Source organism: Penicilliopsis zonata (assembly GCF_001890105.1).
Source record: "Penicilliopsis zonata CBS 506.65 unplaced genomic scaffold ASPZOscaffold_4, whole genome shotgun sequence".
Lineage (NCBI taxonomy): Eukaryota > Fungi > Ascomycota > Eurotiomycetes > Eurotiales > Aspergillaceae > Penicilliopsis > Penicilliopsis zonata.
In genome coordinates this window covers 1,306,587-1,323,713 of record NW_019208914.1, presented here as the reverse complement: position 1 = coordinate 1,323,713, position 17,127 = coordinate 1,306,587, and the positions used below count along the sequence as shown (strand labels likewise).

At 52.6% G+C, this 17,127-nt stretch overlaps 8 protein-coding genes across 8 annotated transcripts; 6 read left to right on the top strand and 2 right to left on the bottom strand.

Moving 5' to 3' along the window:
• Positions 1-368: 368 nt before the first annotated feature.
• On the top strand, positions 369-1,544 carry ASPZODRAFT_158255 (hypothetical protein; the record flags this gene model as incomplete). Its single annotated transcript, XM_022726349.1, has 3 exons — positions 369-419; positions 505-523; positions 588-1,544. 3 exons carry the CDS (start codon positions 369-371, stop codon positions 1,181-1,183), a joined length of 666 nt encoding a protein of 221 aa, XP_022583089.1. The 3' UTR covers positions 1,184-1,544.
• Positions 1,545-1,604: 60 nt separating this feature from the next.
• ASPZODRAFT_1626836 (hypothetical protein) lies at positions 1,605-4,070 on the top strand. Its single transcript, XM_022726588.1, has 6 exons — positions 1,605-1,925; positions 1,989-2,075; positions 2,142-2,199; positions 2,274-2,613; positions 2,685-3,210; positions 3,289-4,070. The coding sequence occupies exons 1-6, from the start codon at positions 1,713-1,715 to the stop codon at positions 3,946-3,948; spliced, it is 1,884 nt and encodes a 627-aa protein (XP_022583088.1). The 5' UTR covers positions 1,605-1,712; the 3' UTR covers positions 3,949-4,070.
• ASPZODRAFT_130649 (hypothetical protein) lies at positions 3,548-10,000 on the top strand (the record flags this gene model as incomplete). Its single annotated transcript, XM_022722558.1, has 4 exons — positions 3,548-3,593; positions 3,670-3,710; positions 3,774-3,940; positions 4,011-10,000. Coding segments are annotated over exons 3-4 (5,972 nt in total), but the record flags the coding sequence as incomplete, so codon positions are not given.
• Positions 10,001-10,194: 194 nt separating this feature from the next.
• Positions 10,195-11,643, top strand: ASPZODRAFT_130647 (hypothetical protein). Its single transcript, XM_022722557.1, has 2 exons — positions 10,195-10,684; positions 10,741-11,643. Exons 1-2 carry the CDS (start codon positions 10,458-10,460, stop codon positions 11,528-11,530), a joined length of 1,017 nt encoding a protein of 338 aa, XP_022583086.1. The 5' UTR covers positions 10,195-10,457; the 3' UTR covers positions 11,531-11,643.
• Positions 11,644-11,903: 260 nt separating this feature from the next.
• ASPZODRAFT_130646 (hypothetical protein) lies at positions 11,904-13,158 on the top strand. The gene is made up of 5 exons (XM_022722556.1): positions 11,904-12,021; positions 12,079-12,100; positions 12,182-12,250; positions 12,304-12,395; positions 12,452-13,158. Exons 1-5 carry the CDS (start codon positions 11,956-11,958, stop codon positions 13,124-13,126), a joined length of 924 nt encoding a protein of 307 aa, XP_022583085.1. The 5' UTR covers positions 11,904-11,955; the 3' UTR covers positions 13,127-13,158.
• An 8-nt stretch (positions 13,159-13,166) lies between these two features.
• Positions 13,167-14,489, bottom strand: ASPZODRAFT_130645 (hypothetical protein). Its single transcript, XM_022722555.1, has one exon. The coding sequence runs from the start codon at positions 14,347-14,349 to the stop codon at positions 13,231-13,233; it is 1,119 nt and encodes a 372-aa protein (XP_022583084.1). The 5' UTR covers positions 14,350-14,489; the 3' UTR covers positions 13,167-13,230.
• A 96-nt stretch (positions 14,490-14,585) lies between these two features.
• On the top strand, positions 14,586-15,884 carry ASPZODRAFT_158251 (hypothetical protein; the record flags this gene model as incomplete). The annotated part of the gene is made up of 5 exons (XM_022726348.1): positions 14,586-14,744; positions 14,802-14,820; positions 14,869-14,894; positions 14,957-15,098; positions 15,157-15,884. 5 exons carry the CDS (start codon positions 14,586-14,588, stop codon positions 15,552-15,554), a joined length of 744 nt encoding a protein of 247 aa, XP_022583083.1. The 3' UTR covers positions 15,555-15,884.
• On the bottom strand, positions 15,697-17,049 carry ASPZODRAFT_130643 (hypothetical protein; the record flags this gene model as incomplete). Its single annotated transcript, XM_022722554.1, has 2 exons — positions 16,895-17,049; positions 15,697-16,801 (listed from the first exon to the last, which is right to left on the bottom strand). The coding sequence occupies exons 1-2, from the start codon at positions 17,001-17,003 to the stop codon at positions 15,699-15,701; spliced, it is 1,212 nt and encodes a 403-aa protein (XP_022583082.1). The 5' UTR covers positions 17,004-17,049.
• Between the last annotated feature and the right edge of the window lie 78 nt (positions 17,050-17,127).

Below are 17,127 nucleotides of genomic sequence, written 5' to 3'. Positions count from 1 at the left end.
ACCGGACGGAGACCAAGACTGTATGTACACAATATGCTTGATAATCTTGAACTAACGGAAATGTACTTCATCTGCCAGGGGTTGCCAGATAGATCTCTTTACCCTAATAGCCTTGGTTAGCAACACAGCCCATAGCGGTGAGAATGCAGACGCAAACCAGCGCCGTGATCCTCATTTCCCCCCTGCATCGGAGTGGAATCGTCGGAGGTGACGAAGGGGCGCCTTCTTTACCCCTTGCATATCTCCTATATCGGTCCATGCAGCACCATTCATCAAGGTTTTAGATGAAACTTTTCTGCAGTCACGAGCATAGACGGCTGTGTATGAGTATCATTTTCCTCTCTTTCCTGTTCATTGTTGGTTTCCCGATGCCTCCTCTCCGGCTACTCTGTCTGCATGGCAGTGGAACAAATGTGGATGTGAGTTGTGTCATTGAGGGAGGGAGGGAGGGAGGGAGGGTGTTCTCTCTATTTGTCCATTCATCAGATGCTGATGGCCTTCCAGATCTTCCAGTCTCAAATAGGTTGGTACATATTTTGAAGCAACTGGAGTCCAAGACCGCACACAATCTGAACGTTTTTGGAAAGGAGCAATCTCGCGGGAACTGGCCAGGGATGATACCGCCCATCTGCATTTTGTGGAAGGCGAGGTTGAAACCGCCGCTGGGCCTGGAATCGAGGGATTTTATGAGGGACCGTATCTGAGCTTCCATGCCTTCCCGCCGACATCGAACGAACATGACGAGGCGACAATCCAGGCGGCATATGAGATGCTGTACACAATCATGGAAGAGGAGGGTCCTTTTGATGGAATCCTAGGCTATTCCCATGGCGGTACTCTGGCATACGGCTTCCTTGCCCAACATCTAGGCCGCTTTCCGTACGATCCGCCGTTTCGCTGCGCCATTTTCTTCAATGCGCCGCCTCCCTTCCATGCTGTCGAAGGGAAGATGGTGATCCGGACGGAGCTCCACAAGATCCCCCTGATAATGCCGACTCTCCACGTCACCAGCAAGTCCGACTACCTGTACCAGGAGTCCCTGGAACTGTACTCGTGGTGTGATGTGCACCAGGCGGTTTTGGTTCTGCACGAGAAAGGCCATGCGATCCCAAACGACCCAAAATCGGCACGGTCCATTGGAGATGCAATTCGAAAGTTAGGCATGCGTGCCATGGCCGGCTAGGATAAAAATATAGCATATCCCTTGCATCCCACCCACCCATGGTATCTGACGTCGTGGATTCTCCATCCGGAGTAGTTCGTACCCCAACATCCGTAACTAAGCATACCTCCTACATATAGTAAGCCATACTTTCTCGAGTCCCCATATGAACATCGCCCTGCAGATCCATCAAGACGGAGTACTCCGTGCTCCATACAATGATCGTGGCAAAAAAAACAAGGCACTAGTATGGCGCATTGCGCAGCTCTGAACAGCCGCGCGATGGATGACTGCAAGGGATAGCCATAGCCGGCCACCTGCCTCATAGCCCTCTGATAACAGAGATCGTCAATGCAGAAGGCTCCAGTGCGGTCGTGGCCCGTTGAAGCGAGGATGGGGTAAATATTTCTTTTCAAGCGCGGAGCATTAGTACTGTGAGTGATTTATTGCTCAGCCAGCGTAGCTCTGGAAGTTTCAAAAACTATCTAGTATCTCACAGTCACTGACCTTCAATCTTTGTTTTGGTATATTCTCTTTTGATTTCACTATTATGGGTTCACAGGAAGAAGCTGGGCCTCGTTTCAACGATGAGGTGATGCCCATCGCCGTCATTGGGCTCGGGTTTCGAGGGCCTGGAGATGCGACAGACCCCAGTCGCTTCTACCAGATGATTTTCGAGGGGCGAGAAGCCTGGAGCCCAGTGCCACAATCGAGATGGAACAATGATGCATTCTACCATCCAGATGCAAACAAAAATGGCACAGTAAGTCCCGTCTTCAGCGGGAGGGGAAATGGCTAGAAATCTAGCGGAGCTGACTCGTGTCAGTCGAACGTCGAGGGATGCCATTTCCTGACTGAAGATCTGGCGCGCTTCGACGCACCGTTCTTCAATTTGACTCAGGCTGAAGCAGAGGTATAACGACACCGACACCTTTTAGTCCGGCAGACGTAAGGCCGGTGGTTTGTTGACTCCGAATAGGCCCTCGACCCGCAACAAAGACTCCTGCTCGAATGTTGTTATGAAGGACTTGAAAATGGTTAGTAAAGAGGATAGTAATCCAGTGTAGGAAGTTTATAATATGTCGTTTAACCCATCTTGTGTACAATACAGCCGGTCTCCCACTAGGAAGTGTTGTGGGCAGCAACACATCTGTCTTCGTCGGTGCCGCCAGCAGTGACTATACAGAGATGCTGCTTCGGGATGCCGAGAAAATGCCATTGTACCAGGCCACCGGCAGCAGCCAGTCCCGCGCCATGATGTCGAACCGACTGTCATATTTTTTTGACTTTCGTGGGCCCAGCGTCAGCGTCGATACCGCATGTTCGGCAGGTCTTGTCGCCCTCCACTTAGCCTGTCAGAGTCTGCAAACTGGCGAGGCGGACCAAGCAATTGCAGCCGGTGTGAATGTGATTCTAGGTCACGAATTCTTGAACAGTATGTCGACAATGAGGTGAGCAACGAATTGGTCCTATTAGCCAGTAGCGAAGAAGGAGAGGGGAGGTCTTATTAACCTCTTTTCAGATTTCTTTCCCCGAACGGCCGATGCTATACCTTTGATGAACGCGCCAATGGCTACGGCCGGGGAGAGGGTGTCGGCTGTGTAATTCTAAAGCCTCTCGAACAAGCCCTGCGAGATGGAGATCCCATCCGCGGTGTCATCCGGAACACAGGAGTGAATCAAGACGGTCGAACGGCCGGCATCACCCTCCCGAATCGCCATGCCCAAGAAGCACTCATCCGGCGTGTGTATGAGAAAGCAGGCCTCGATCCTTTGGAGACGAGTTATGTGGAATGTCACGGTACAGGTACCCGAGCAGGTGATCCATTAGAGGCGTCAGCGATCGCCAGCGTTTTTAGTCCAGGCAGGCCGTCTCATCGACCTTTATGGATTGGATCAGTCAAAACGAACATAGGACATCTCGAGGGAGCAAGTGGGATGGCTGGCCTTATCAAGCTGGTGCACATGCTGGAAACGAAGACAATTCTGCCAAATCGGAATTTCGAGACCCCGAACAAATCAATTCCATTTGCAGACTGGAATTTGAAGGCGAGCCCCCGTGGTGTTTTTTTTTTTTTTCTTTTTTTTAGTCCCTTGGGGGTTGCTAAAGCAGTCTAACAATCATAGGTTCCAACGGTCCCAGAGCCCTGGAGTAATGACAATGGCATCCGGAGAGCTTCGATCAACAGCTTCGGGTACGGTGGAACAAATGTGCACTGCATTCTAGAGGAGGCTGAAGGATACTTGCGATCTCGAGGAATACCTCCAGCACAATTGAGACCACCCACGGTTCTATCGCACAAAGAAAGCCTCGTTCCCGGCGCAGTCAACGGCCACGGCTCCCTATGTCGTGAGGGCGTTCTGCAAGAGGATATCTCCGAAAGTGCTCGTGTCTTTGTTCTATCAAGCTTTGACGAGACGTCAGGGAAAGCCTGGGCCAAACGGTTAGCCGATTATCTTGAAAGCTTGCCTCGCTATAAGGATGGGTTTATAGATGATCTTGCATACTTGCTCAGTGAAAGGCGAACCAGACATCTCTGGAGAGCAGCCTTTGTTGCATCGTCGAGGGACCAATTAGTTCAGGCACTTAAAGCGGACACAGTGAAGTTCACCAAATCCAATCCTGAACGGCCCCTTCTTGGGTTTGTCTTTACCGGTCAGGGTGCCCAATGGCATGCCATGGGTCGCGAGTTGATAGATATATACCCGGTGTTCGATCACTCCATCTGCCGGGCTGCTAGACATCTTCAGAAACTTGGCGCAGCATGGGACCTGAAAGGTAAGTAGGAAATAGAACTCCCAGCCAGTTCGTTTTCTTTCTAGACATTTCTTTGACTCGAGACATCTAGATGAACTGTCCAAGACAGCAGAGGAGTCCCGGGTTAGCCGAGCGTTCCTGAGCCAGCCGCTATGCACCGCCATTCAAATCGCCTTGGTTGACTTGCTAGCATCGTGGGATATCCTGCCTGCATCCGTCACGGGTCATTCCAGCGGAGAGATTGCTGCTGCATATGCCGCAGGGGCATTGAGTATGGAAGACGCCATGGCTGTGGCCTTTCACCGCGGTGTGGTTTCCGATCTAATTATGAACAATCCATCCGTGCGCGGTGGAATGATGGCCGTGGGCCTGTCGAAAGAAGCCGCCCTGCCATACTTGGCGTCCGTGAAGCGCGGGCTGGTGACAGTCGCCTGCATCAACAGCCCTTCCAGCATCACCGTCTCTGGAGACAAGCCGGCAATCAATGAGTTATTCGAGATATTGGAAAAAGACAAGGTTTTTGCTCGCCAATTGAAGGTAGATGTCGCATATCACTCTCGCCATATGCAGGTAGTTGCCGACGAATACCTCCAGGCCATTGCTGATATTCGTGTCTTGAACCCTTGTCACAATGTACAGTTCTTCTCTTCCGTCTCAGGCACCCAAGTGGATGCAAGCACACTCGGTCCCAAGTATTGGGTTTCGAATCTTCTTGGTGAAGTGCGGTTTTGCCAATCCCTGGGCAGTCTATGCACAGATACAAGCCCACCCAAGAAATCTCGAAAACGTCAGTCCACTTCAGCAATCAGTGTCCTTGTCGAAATTGGGCCCCATTCAGCCCTTGCAGGTCCAGTCCGGCAGATCATTGAAGCCGACCGTCAACTGCGGAACAGTAACATCACGTACAGCTCTATGCTTGTGCGAGACCGCAATGCTGTTCAGACTAGCCAGCAGTTGGTTTCGACACTTCTCGTCCGAGGGTATCCAGTCAACGTGCTTGCTATCAATTCCGGGGCTCCATCAAGAAGCCAGCCGGCTCCCCTAGTCGATCTTCCGCCATATTCTTGGAATCATTCCAAGGCCTTTTGGGCAGAATCGCGGATAAGCAAGGCCTACCGCGCACCTCCATTCGGCCGGCATGATCTTTTGGGTTTGCCCGATCCCTCCTCGACTTCGCTGGAGTCGCGTTGGCGAAATATGATTCGCGTCTCCGAGATTCCCTGGCTTAAGGACCATCAAGTGCTTTCGAGCATTGTCTTCCCTGGTGCTGGATACTTGGCCATGGTTATTGAGGCTGCTATGCGGCAGGTTCAAATACGATCGGGGAAAGTCAAGGGATTTTGCCTGCGAGAAATCGTGATTGGGCAGGCTCTCGTGTTCCCAGCAGCCTCTGAGGAGGTCGAAGCTCTTGTCACCCTCAAACCTCACATGGACAGTCTTATGGCCCCTTCTAACGCGTGGTATGAGTTTTCGGTTCTTTCCGCCGCCGACGAAGATCGATGGACGGAACATTGTCGAGGCTTGGTCCATGTTCAGGAGGCCAAGCGGAGCACCAATGACGTAAACGGAGATTTGCAGCAGACATCTGAGAGGAGATTGTATAAAGATTTTGTTGCTGATTTCAATGGCTGCTGCACGTCTGCGTTCGATGTGGAGGACCTTTACAGGCGACTGCGGGCATTGGGTCTTGATTTCGGACCAACATTCACGAATCTGGAGACAGCATATGTGGCTGCTAACAAGGCCAAGTGCATACTCAGGGTTCCCAATACCAGAGCTGTCATGCCTATGGAGTACGAAAGTTCAATGACCATCCATCCAGCAACCTTGGATGCCCTTTTCCAGGCTATCTTTCCCGCCGTGGAGGCAGCAACAGGGCCTCTACAGGCTCCTTTGATGCCAATCTCCATCCAGGAGCTTCGCGTCTCGTCGACCATAATGAATCATCCAGGGAAGGCTATGAATGTATTTGCTGAGACGGAACGGCGCAATCCGCGCCAGGTCGCGGCCACTATCACAAGTATGATGGAGGGACAGGACGAGGAGCCGATTGTCTCCATCAAAGATCTTGTCTGCACCTTCGTCAATGAAAATTCACGGGACTGCAATCAAGATAGTCTTCTCCAGCTTGCAAACCGTGTTTCCTGGGCTCAGGACGTCGAGTTTCTCTCTCCTCTGGATATCGACAACATTTGCAGCGATATAATGCCTGGCTCGAAGGAGAATGCGGTAATCGCCGTTTTAGAACAGGCAGCTTTTCATTACATGCAGCGTGCAGTGTCCACCTGCACACAGGAAACTGTCCAGAAGATGCATCCATATCACCAACTCTTATGGAAATGTATGAATTGGTTCATACAGGAAACACTAGAGGGCAAGATCCACCTGCCCACTACCGGTTGGTATGAAGCCAAAGAGGAAGAGGTGGAAATAATAATGCGGCAAGCAGAGAGCTCAGGAAGCGAGGGACGCTTGCTCTGTCATGTTGGCCGTCATTTGCCGCAGATTCTCCGGCAAGAGATCGAACCACTGCAGCTCATGCTGGAAGAAGATCGGCTGGCAGCGTATTATTCGGATAACCCTCGTTTAGAGAGAAACTACCGACAGGCCACGAGATACCTTGAACTCCTGGCTCACAAGAACCCAGGAATGTCTATCCTTGAGATTGGAGCAGGGACTGGCGGAGCTACAGTGCCCGTGATTGAGGCTCTTGATCGTGGAACAAGCGGAGGGCATTGCTGTTCTCGCTATCACTTCACTGATATTAGCAGCGGGTTCTTTGCTGCAGCAAAGGAAAAACTGAATGCATGGTCGCACTTGATTGACTTTTCCAGGCTCGACATCGAGCAAGATCCCATTACGCAGGGATTCAAGGCGCAGTCGTACGATCTAGTAATTGCATCAAATGTTCTGCACGCCACCCATTCCATGGAAACGACAATGAGCAATGTCCGCTCGCTGCTTAAACCTGGAGGTAAATTGATACTCGTCGAAATCACGCGCAAGAGATTGCTCACGTCGACCATCTTCGGCACATTGCCAGGATGGTGGGCAGGCGCGAAAGATGGCCGAGATCAAGCACCAACACTAACAGAGTCCCAGTGGCAGACTCTGCTTCAGAAAACAGGTTTTTCTGGTCTAGACGCAGCTGTCTGGGACTCTCCTAACGAGGGCATGCATCAAGGTTCAATGATGGTGTCAACTGCGGTTGATGCAGCGCCAGTGAGGGACCTCGGTCCGAAAGGCCGTCACGTCGCGGTCATGGTCAATTCACTGCATGGGGACATTTCACAAGATTACCTCGAGGCTCGCCTATCGTCGTGGGCAACAACTGTCGAAGTCGGAACCATCAAATCCATCACTCCCGCGGGGAAGATATGCATCATATTGGATTATAACGGCCCGTCTTTACTCAGCCAGCCAGATTCAGAACAACTGGAAAGCCTCAAGAGGATCGCGGCCACTGCTGCAGGCATTTTATGGGTAGTGCAAGGTTCAGCAAGCCCAACAGGCCATCTGGCCATCGGCTTTGCTCGTACGATCCGCTCTGAATATGGCGGGATTCGAGTCGCCGTATTAGACTTGGACTCCGTTACAACGACCAAGGATCAGGGTGCAGCAGCAGGCACAATCACAAAGGTTGTCATGAAACTCTTCACAAACCTAGAGGATGACAAAGGGCTGTCTCCCGAGCTAGAGATGGCTGAACATGGAGGCCATATCTTCATCCCGCGTCTAGTAGCAGACAGAGAAGCCAGTCGGGCTATCAACAGCTTACTCACAAAAGGCGAGCTAGAGTTGAGTGCTTTTGATCAGCCAGACCGGCCCCTGTACCTAGAGGTGGGCATGCCTGGTATGTTAGATACGATCCAATTTGTCGATGATACGCGCGTTATGGCCGATCTGGCACCCGGTTATGTTGAAATCAAGATCCAAGCTGTGGGCGTCAATTTCAAAGACGTCATGATGGCCATGGGACAGGTGGACTACAGTAGTCCCGGGCTCGAGTACAGCGGCATTGTGACGGCTATCGGTTCTCAGGTCCAGAACTTGGCGGTCGGTGACCATGTAGCTGGATACTCGTCTGGGGCATTCGCCAACCGAATCTATGAGAAAGCCTGCGGGGTGCAAGTCATTCCAGCCGGTATGTCCTTCGAGATAGCCGCCTCGTTGCCGATTATCTACTGTACCGCTTATTACTCCCTCCACGAGATTGCTAGGCTCCGTGAAGGTGAAAGTATTTTGATCCATGCAGCTGCTGGCGGTGTGGGCCAAGCTCTTATTGAGCTCAGCCGACAGATGGGAGCCGAGATTTTCGTCACGGTGGGCAATCCCAAGAAGAAGGAGTTCCTCATGTCTCATTTCGGTATCCCAGAAGACCACATATTTTTCAGTCGGGATGGCACTTTCCATCAGGATGTCTTTCGTATGACCAACGGCAAGGGAGTCGATGTGGTTATAAACTCGGTGGCTGGGGAGATGCTGCGGCTCACCTGGAGATGTATCGCCGCCTTTGGGCGGTTCATTGAGTTGGGATCACGCGATTATACGATCAACACACGCCTGGAAATGGCACCTTTCGCTCGCAACACCACGTTTTCCGCGGTGAACCTTGACGGGGTGATGCGAGAACGTCCGCTGGTTGCTGCTCGAGTATGGTCTGAGGTAATGGATCTGATTCGAGCTCAAAGGGTGCGCCCACCATCACCCATTACGACATATGGGATCTCCGAAGTAGAGACTGCTTTCCGGACGATGCAAACGGGAAAACACATGGGGAAGCTTGTCATTGTGCCCCAACCCGGCGAGCGGGTCAAGGTTGCTCCTCGCTCTGATGACTCCTTGTTTCGGGCGGATGCTTCATACATGCTGGTTGGGGGCCTAGGAGGCTTAGGTCGCGCTGTTGCCGCCTGGATGGCAGATTGTGGTGTGCGCAATTTCGTTTTTCTGAGCCGCAGTGGCGCTCAGTCATCCGCAGCTCAAGAGACGGTAAGACAATTGGAAGCAACTGGAGCCAGGGTGTTGGTCCAGGCATGCGACATCAGTGACGACGCGCAAGTTACGCGTGCTATGCAGACGGCAAAAGATATGCCTCCAATCCGGGGCGTGATCCAGGGCGCGATGGTGCTCCGTGATTCTCTACTAGAAAATCTAGGCTTGGATGATTACAATGCAGTCATTCGGCCAAAGGTCCAGGGAACATGGAACCTGCACAATTTGCTGCCTCGGGACCTTGATTTCTTTCTCATGCTCTCATCGACATGTGGTATTGTCGGCAACGCCAGCCAGGCACCATATGCGGCCTCATCCACGTTTCTGGACGCCTTTGCGCAATATCGACGCAGACTTGGCCTACAAGCGACAACCATTGATCTCGGTGTGATCCTAGAGGTAGGGTATGTTTCAGAGAATCAAGAACTCACTCGAGCACTCGATCGACAAGGATTTGTAGGCACCACAAAGAAGGAACTCCTCGCGATTCTTTCTGCTGCCATTCGGCAAAGGACTGACGGGCCCAGCCAGATCGTGACTGGTCTGGGCACCTGGCAAGAAGATAGCTCATTGCTCGCCTTCCAGGAGCCAATGTTTTCTCACTTCCGCCACACAAGCACCCGCAGTGATATCAAGGTTGGTGACAACAGCATGCAGGACAAATCAGTGCGTCTGAGAGACGTTCTGCGCAATGTTACCGAAGCATCTGAGGCGAAGAAGCTGGTCAAGGATGGGATTATTTCAAAGGTGTCGACGCTATCGATGATCTCTGTAGATGAGATCGACGATTCACTGTCACTCTCCACTTATGGGGTCGACTCTCTGGTTGCAGTGGAGATGCGAAACTGGATCTCCAAGGAGCTTGATGCCCCCGTTACCATTCTCGAGCTGCTGGCAAATGAGCCTCTGGAATCGTTTGCAAACAAGATGGCTCGCCGGTCAAAAGTGCTCGAGTCTAGTGTATTTAATAAATGATTGCAGTAGGTGTTTTTGACGATTCCTGCTTGTGATGCCGGTAGTTGCCATCTTCCTTGAAATATATATGCAGTTCTATTCATCTCTAGACAAGAATCATCTATTTTAAATGCTATCTCAGATGCCGTTAATACAAGATAAAAAATTGATTCCAACGGAAAGAAATCAATGACTCACCGGAAAGGAGGCCAAAGGTCAACCTCTTCTTCCATGACTAGTATATTGTAGATGCTGGGTTCAATAGGCAGATCGAGTTCCATACCGAGTCGTTTGGGCCCCATCATGAACTTTCAACTCCCCGGAGCCTTGGGAAAGTCCCCCGAGTCCCTCGATGGAAGACGTTGACTCTCGACAGTTGTTGCGTCGAGAGGGGAAGTTTGAAGTCGTCCTGCGATCAGGTGAGGCCGATAATCGCGCCTTCCTTTTCTGGACGTTTCGGCCCGAGGAAAGTCCGCGGCTCAACACCTCGCGTTACACCCACGCCTGGAGACTGTGACTCTGTACATCGCGCAGCGCGCTCGGTAGTGCCTGATGCTCCAGTAGATGGTCTCGCATGCCCTGATGAGCCTCTATGAACTCTCCGGATGCCTTTCGCGATGCGGAATTCATCGCTGACGTCTCCTGCATCGGCTACGGGAGCGTGGATGATGGAGACGGCTCCTCCCTGGACGCCAGCAGACGGCAGCAGGAGGCCTGGAAAAGGGCCCAGCGGTCGGCTAAGGTGGCCTTCATCGATCGCCTGTTGCGGGATCTCGATATCCTGATCTACTGCGAGCTATCTGCTTTGTATTACATGGAGTAAGCGCTGACTCCCGGTTCGAGGATGCCGTTGAACAGGTCATTGACAGCTCTAGCTGCTCGGTCATATTGTTTGCAGTCCGCGCTATCGTTCAGTTGATCTTCTTTACGCCGAAAGCCTCGCCCTTCGACCCGACCCGAAACCAGCCCTTTATCGGCGCGATCTTTGCGAGCAATCTGTTTTGCATGCTCTTCCACCACTTCTTTACACATCCGCAGGCGGGAGAAGAGACACGGGGGTATCTTCACGGGGGACTATTTATTGATTTCATAGGGGAGAAGACGCCCGTGTCGGGGATACGATTATTATCGCTAGATGTACTCATACTCATTATCGATTTCATCATGCTGGGGCTCATTGTGGAACGTGTCAAGATCACCAAGTCGACCAGCACAACCACCACCACCAACAATAACAACAACAGCAATGACAATGACGCCACAACCGAGCAAACAACAGGTCCACAACAGGATCATGATGCCGAAGAGAGAGGGATCCTACGCCAGGAGACTGATACCCCGCCCGATGAAATTGAACTCGAGTCACTCGACCCTCGGGCGGATGTGGATGGTGGCTTAGAACACACCCAACTTTTGGCCGAGGATACTGAGGAAGGATCCGGAAACAAGGATGGCCATGCATTGGACCTTTTCTCATCCGGCGAGGCCGTCATTATGGATATGGGGCTGGTCGATCTCATCAGAGACCAGTGGCGCTACACCCCCGCCACCGTACCACGCCGGACCTCGTCGTATGTGCCGTCAAACGAGACCGCGACCTTCCTTCGCGAGAGATTTGGCCTACAAGTCGGCACCGATGGACGCATTGTTCCAATCCCGCGATGAAAGATTTTGGCATACTATATTTAAGGAGCGCTGGCGCGCCAGGTGTATATATACTTTGAACTCTGGATATACGTGGACTTTGACGATAATGGACATTTAAACTTCCTACATATAGTAAATGAGAGTACAGACCACAAGTAAATGTTTAGAATGGCTGATATCTCCAAGTCTCAAGGGCAAACATTTGTCGCTTGATAGCGTTGATAGGGTTCGGAGGAACCGGCTGGACCAGATCGCAGTTCTTCCCGATTCATTCACCGTCGGCTTGCAGGTTGCGACGTCTCGTCGATTGCATGATCTGTACCTGTCATCTTTCAAACCAATTCATAATAATCGAGTCGATCTAAAACACTCGCCTCGCCTCTGACTCCCTGGACACCGAAACTCATCCCATCGTTTTGTATAAACCACCTCGATACCCCGCCATGGCACCGCGCTATTTGACAGGAGACGCCGCAGGCCTCAAGAGCTTCCTGGACAAGTTCGATGTCCGTATAGCTATATTGGAGTCAATATTGAAACCAACTAATTGAAATGCGCTGTGACAGGTCTTTCTCTTCGACTGTGATGGTTCGTAACGCCTTCTCGATAGACTCGGCTGGTGGAACCGATTTGCAATATGGAACGTTCAGCTGATGGTGGATTGTTTAGGCGTGCTCTGGTCTGGAGATTACCTGTTCCCTGGGACGGTCGAGACGCTCGAGCTTTTGAGAGGCAGGGGTGCGTTTTACACTGGATACCTAGGTATGGGTTTTAAGCTGACCATGCATTAGGAAAGCAGGTTGTCTTCGTCACGAATAACAGCACCAAGTCCCGAGTCGACTATCAGAAGAAACTGACCGGACTCGGGATCCCAAGCAATCCCGTATATGACCTCCCCATACTGCACGAGAGACGCCAATCTAATCTATATCGGTTCAGGAAGAAATCTTTTGCTCCTCGTACAGCGCTTCGATCTATATTTCCCGCATCCTGAAGCTCCCCGCAGACAAACGCAAGGTGTTCGTTATTGGCGAGACGGGAATCGAACAGGAGCTTCGTTCAGAAAACGTCCCTTTCATCGGTGGAACGGACCCTGCGTTGCGTCGCGACATCACCCCGGAAGACTACAAGCGGATCGCGGCCGGCGACGACCCTTCGGTCATCGATCCCGAGGTCGGCGTCGTGCTCGTCGGGCTGGACTTCCACATCAACTACCTGAAGATCGCGCTGGCATACCACTATGTCAAGCGCGGTGCCATCTTCCTCGCAACAAACATTGACAGTACTCTGCCAAGCTCCGGGTCGTTGTTCCCCGGTGCCGGGTCGATGAGCGCCCCCCTGATTATGATGCTGGGCCAGGACCCCGTTGCCCTGGGGAAGCCCAGTCAGGCCATGATGGATGCCATCGAGGGGAAATTCCACTTCGATCGCAGCCGCGCCTGTATGGTCGGCGATCGGCTGAACACGGACATCCGTTTCGGTATCGAGGGGAAGCTCGGCGGGACGTTAGCCGTGCTGACGGGCGTGAGCTCCAAGGAAGAGATACTCACAGGAACGGTTCAGCCTGCAGCGTATCTTGATAAGCTCTCGGATCTTCTCGAAGCTGAATCATGATACGTTACTACTACTACTACTACTACTACTACTACTGTGATTTGATTTAATAGATTCCATGATACCTATTAGACCAATAAGTTATATTAAATTTCCCTTCCTCGCTATTCGGTGACATAGGTCTTCAAAGACCATAGAGCCAGCAGCAGTTCCACTCCAGCCCGATCACCTGGTTTGAAAAAAAACACATCGTTCTCAAAAAGAGGTCGGAACCCCTTGAGGTCATCGAGTTCAGCCTTTGAGAGCAGGGTTCGTAGATCAAACAGTGGCACTTTAGACTGACGCTGTGGCAATGGGACGAGATCGGGGTATTCGCTCTGACCGGTATTGTAACAGCTGCCCATAACTAGAACGGCACCATCTTCCATACGCTCCAGGCCTTCTATCTTGGCTAGTCCATCGACCAGCACGGCCTCTGACAGGGTATGCGTAGCGATGACCCTCCACGCGCCATCCTGAGGGTCCAGCGGCTTGTGACTCGCGCAGACTCGCTTCATTTTCTTGACCACCTCCTTCCTCTTCTGCTGGAGAACAAAGTCCGGCATATCCTCCCGCCAAACGATGCTGTCAGGTTTCCGGCCAGGGCCGAAGATCCAGCGCTTCCATCGAGAAGGTATTATTCGGGTTACCTTAGCCCGTCTACCCGCGGCTGCTTCGCAAAGTTGTTCAGTTGTTACTTTCAGGACTGACAGGCGTTGGGAAATTCGAATCGACAGATCCAAAGTGCCCAGAGAACCCTGCGACTCCCCCTGTTTCCCCTCTTTCACCCCTGAGTTGCTCTGCTTCCTTGCTCGTCTTAGCTCATCTTTGAACGCGATCGAGGGTAGAATCCACAGCTTCTCAGAGCCAGGCTGTTGGACTAGATGGTAATCATCGAGCATGACTTTCGGAATCCGCTGCTCGGTGACATTGCACATTCGAACCGGCGATGCCAGAGCCACTGCCCAAGCGTTGTTGCGAAGCTCTTCAAGTTCCCCGACGGTCGGGGGTCTCTTCCGTTTTTTGTGCGGCCCAGGCCGCGGATGGGTTATCACAGGAGACTGAGGAAGTAGTTCCGAAGGTCGTAGAACAGCCTCCTTGGGCCCTTCAGACAGCTCTTTCGACGCATCTTGCGGCTTGGAAACGGCTGACGCGTACGAGGCGGGGTGAGGGACATCGAACAGCTTTTTGAACACTCCGAGACGCCATGACGAGTACGGTGCGCGTGTTAGAAGACACTTCATGGCCACAACGAGCGGTCCAGCATGAGCTGCTCGAACACACACAGTCTTCGTTGTTGTTGCGATCTTCTCGCCGACGTCGAAAATCACTTATCAAACAGATAAGCAGGCAGCGGAACGCGCTAACCGTCTTCGGAGCTTCGCCGCTCTTGCCGAAAGGAAAGACAAAGCAAGACGACGACAACAACAACGAACGAACGGTTGGGATTGTCTTATTCTTGCCCTTTCCTGCTAGCACAATGGATTTTGGTTCGTATTTACCACGGCTCGCGCGACTCGGCCGCCAAAGACTGTTCCAATCTCCCTTGTCACGGACATTTACAAGCCGCACGCCACTGCAATCGATCACGAACCCCCCCCATGGATGGACACCAACGCCGTTTGTGACGGAAACAGTGGTATGTGGGATGCTGGATTGGAGATAACAGGTCAATGGCGTACTGATATCTGTCCAGGGAGGAGGTTGGCACACGTGTAAGGTGCTTCCATAGAGGAATCAGCGACAGTATTGACCCGAGACAGACGACATCTTCTCTAGATTATTAAAGGTAGCTACATTCTTGAAACGAACAAATCGATAATCATGAACTCACCAAAAATGGATGTTTAGGAACGAATTATCTGTTTGAATGGCCCCGTCGACGATACCCTCTCCGCGACCATCGTGGCCCAACTGCTCTTCCTGGAAGCAGACAACCCCCAGAAGCCGATCCATTTATATATCAATTCCCCGGGCGGGTCGGTCACAGCTGGTACGAAAAGAATCAAAGGATATTTGTAGAACAAAGGTTTAAGCTGATGGTAATCCAGGCCTCGCCATCTACGATACAATGACCTACATCGCCTCGCCCGTCAGCACGATCTGCGTCGGCCAAGCGGCCTCGATGGGTTCACTGCTGCTCTGCGGCGGACACCCGGGCAAACGGTACTGCCTGCCTCACTCGTCGATCATGATCCACCAGCCGTCCGGCGGCCACTTTGGCCAGGCGTCGGACATTGCAATCCACGCGAAGGAGATCCTGCGCGTCCGCCACGAGCTGAACAAGATCTACAAGCGCCACCTGACGGGGAAGAAGGAGCTCTCGCTCGATGAGATCGAGAAACTGATGGAGCGCGACTACTTTATGGGCGCTGGTGAGGCGCTGGAGTTGGGTCTTGTCGATGAGATTCTCGACCGCAGAGTCAAACCGGATGAGAAGCTTAGTTGAACATAATTCAGACGCTAGTGAACAATCTACGACTCGAGTAGAGGTTATCTTATTATTTAATTATGTAGACAACTATAAATAGATAAACTTAACAAACTTAGGTAGGTAACTAGGTAGAGTGGATAGAAAGACATGCAGATCAGGCTACTCGACATGTTCGACGGCTGCTTTATCCCCCACTTCCAAATCATGTACCTCGATTGACTTCTCCAGGGCTCTCCTCGTGTGGCCGATATCAAGGTGCGAGATTCCCTGCGCGCGCAGGGTCTCCAGCTGACGCGCCTCTTCGATCTCCGCGTCGCGTTCCTCTTGAGTCATCTCGGGCCCGACAAGGAGGAAAACGAAAATATATGCCCAGACAGCGCCGAGGAAGATGGCAATGACCTTGCCGTAGTTGTATCGGGCTGTGCCGTCGGCCAGGGCGGGGAGCGGGTACCGATCGCCGATGGTTGTTTCGATAGTCACTGAAGCCGAGGAGGCCAAGTTCCCAAGCTGGTAGCCTAGTCCGAGAAGGAGGGAGCGGATAGGTTTGGGCGAGAGTTCCATTAGGTGGATGGGGATGGGGCCCCAGACACCCCCGACGCAGAACTGTTCCCAGAAGCAGCTGGCTATAAGGGACAGGTTGCGCGGGTAGACGTATGCCGGGATGAGGCCGGCGCCGAAGATGCACGCGACCATCATCGAAAGACGGCGCCCGCAGAACGTGCTGATGTAGCCGACCGTCATGGCGCCCAGGAGGGCGCCCACCTGTCCGACGATGGTCACCACCGTCTCATCCGTGGCGGACATGCCCACCTGGTCCTCGAGGAAGGTCGGGTACAGGTCCTGGCTGCCGTGGGAGACGCCGTTGAAGCCCGTCATCATGACCACGATGTAGAGGAAGAGGAACCAGTTCTGGCTGATTGCCTGGCCGGCGTCGACGGCAAACCTCTTCACATTGAACGAGGCGACCTCCTGTCCGGACTCGCGCAACTCACGCTCATACGCTTCCCGCTCCGCCTTCATCACCTGGAAATGGTCTGTCTCCGGTAGCCACAGGCGGAAGAGGATGATCAGCACCGGCGGACCGGCCCCGAACCAGAACAGACTCCGCCAGCCGTGCGGAGTCGTCACCGCCAGAGCTCGGTAGAAGGCCGCGGCCAGGAAATATCCCACGGCATACCCTTCCTGATACAGCCCGGACAGCAGGCCGCGAGCGTCGTACGGGAGGTCTTCCAGCGCGGTGGCCCCGGCTGGTCCATAAAGGCCTTATCATATTAGCAAAAAGAAAAGAACCCCCTGTTTAACAAAAGAGGACCATAGATGAGATCCCCATGGAAGAAGTGTTCTAGGTGTGGTACCTCCCATGGCAATGCCGTACAACGCACGCACCGCAAGGAACTGCGGCAGAGTCTGACAGAACCCCGAGGCCAGCTCGAGGATGATGAAGAAGACCAGATCGATGACCATCGGCCATTTTCTCCCGTACCGATCGGAAAAGAATCCAAAGATGAGCGCACCCACAGACCGGAGCATGAGCGTGATGGTCATACCCTACATGAGCCATGAGGGTGAGTCGCTCTAATCATTTGGG

Excerpts from the sequence above, each read along its gene's own strand:
- ASPZODRAFT_130646 (XM_022722556.1), top strand. The coding sequence starts at position 11,956 with ATGGCACCGCGCTATTTGACAGGAGACGCCGCAGGCCTCAAGAGCTTC. Across the intron at positions 12,022-12,078 it reads TCCTGGACAAGTTCGATGTC|GTCTTTCTCTTCGACTGTGA; the intron begins CGTATAGCTATA and ends GCGCTGTGACAG. Across the intron at positions 12,101-12,181 it reads CTTTCTCTTCGACTGTGATG|GCGTGCTCTGGTCTGGAGAT; the intron begins GTTCGTAACGCC and ends TGGATTGTTTAG.
- ASPZODRAFT_1626836 (XM_022726588.1), top strand. The coding sequence starts at position 1,713 with ATGGGTTCACAGGAAGAAGCTGGGCCTCGTTTCAACGATGAGGTGATG. Across the intron at positions 2,076-2,141 it reads TGACTCAGGCTGAAGCAGAG|GCCCTCGACCCGCAACAAAG; the intron begins GTATAACGACAC and ends GACTCCGAATAG. Across the intron at positions 3,211-3,288 it reads TTGCAGACTGGAATTTGAAG|GTTCCAACGGTCCCAGAGCC; the intron begins GCGAGCCCCCGT and ends TAACAATCATAG.
- ASPZODRAFT_130645 (XM_022722555.1), bottom strand. The coding sequence starts at position 14,349 with ATGAAGTGTCTTCTAACACGCGCACCGTACTCGTCATGGCGTCTCGGA.
- ASPZODRAFT_130647 (XM_022722557.1), top strand. The coding sequence starts at position 10,458 with ATGAACTCTCCGGATGCCTTTCGCGATGCGGAATTCATCGCTGACGTC. Across the intron at positions 10,685-10,740 it reads TCTGCTTTGTATTACATGGA|CTGCTCGGTCATATTGTTTG; the intron begins GTAAGCGCTGAC and ends TGACAGCTCTAG.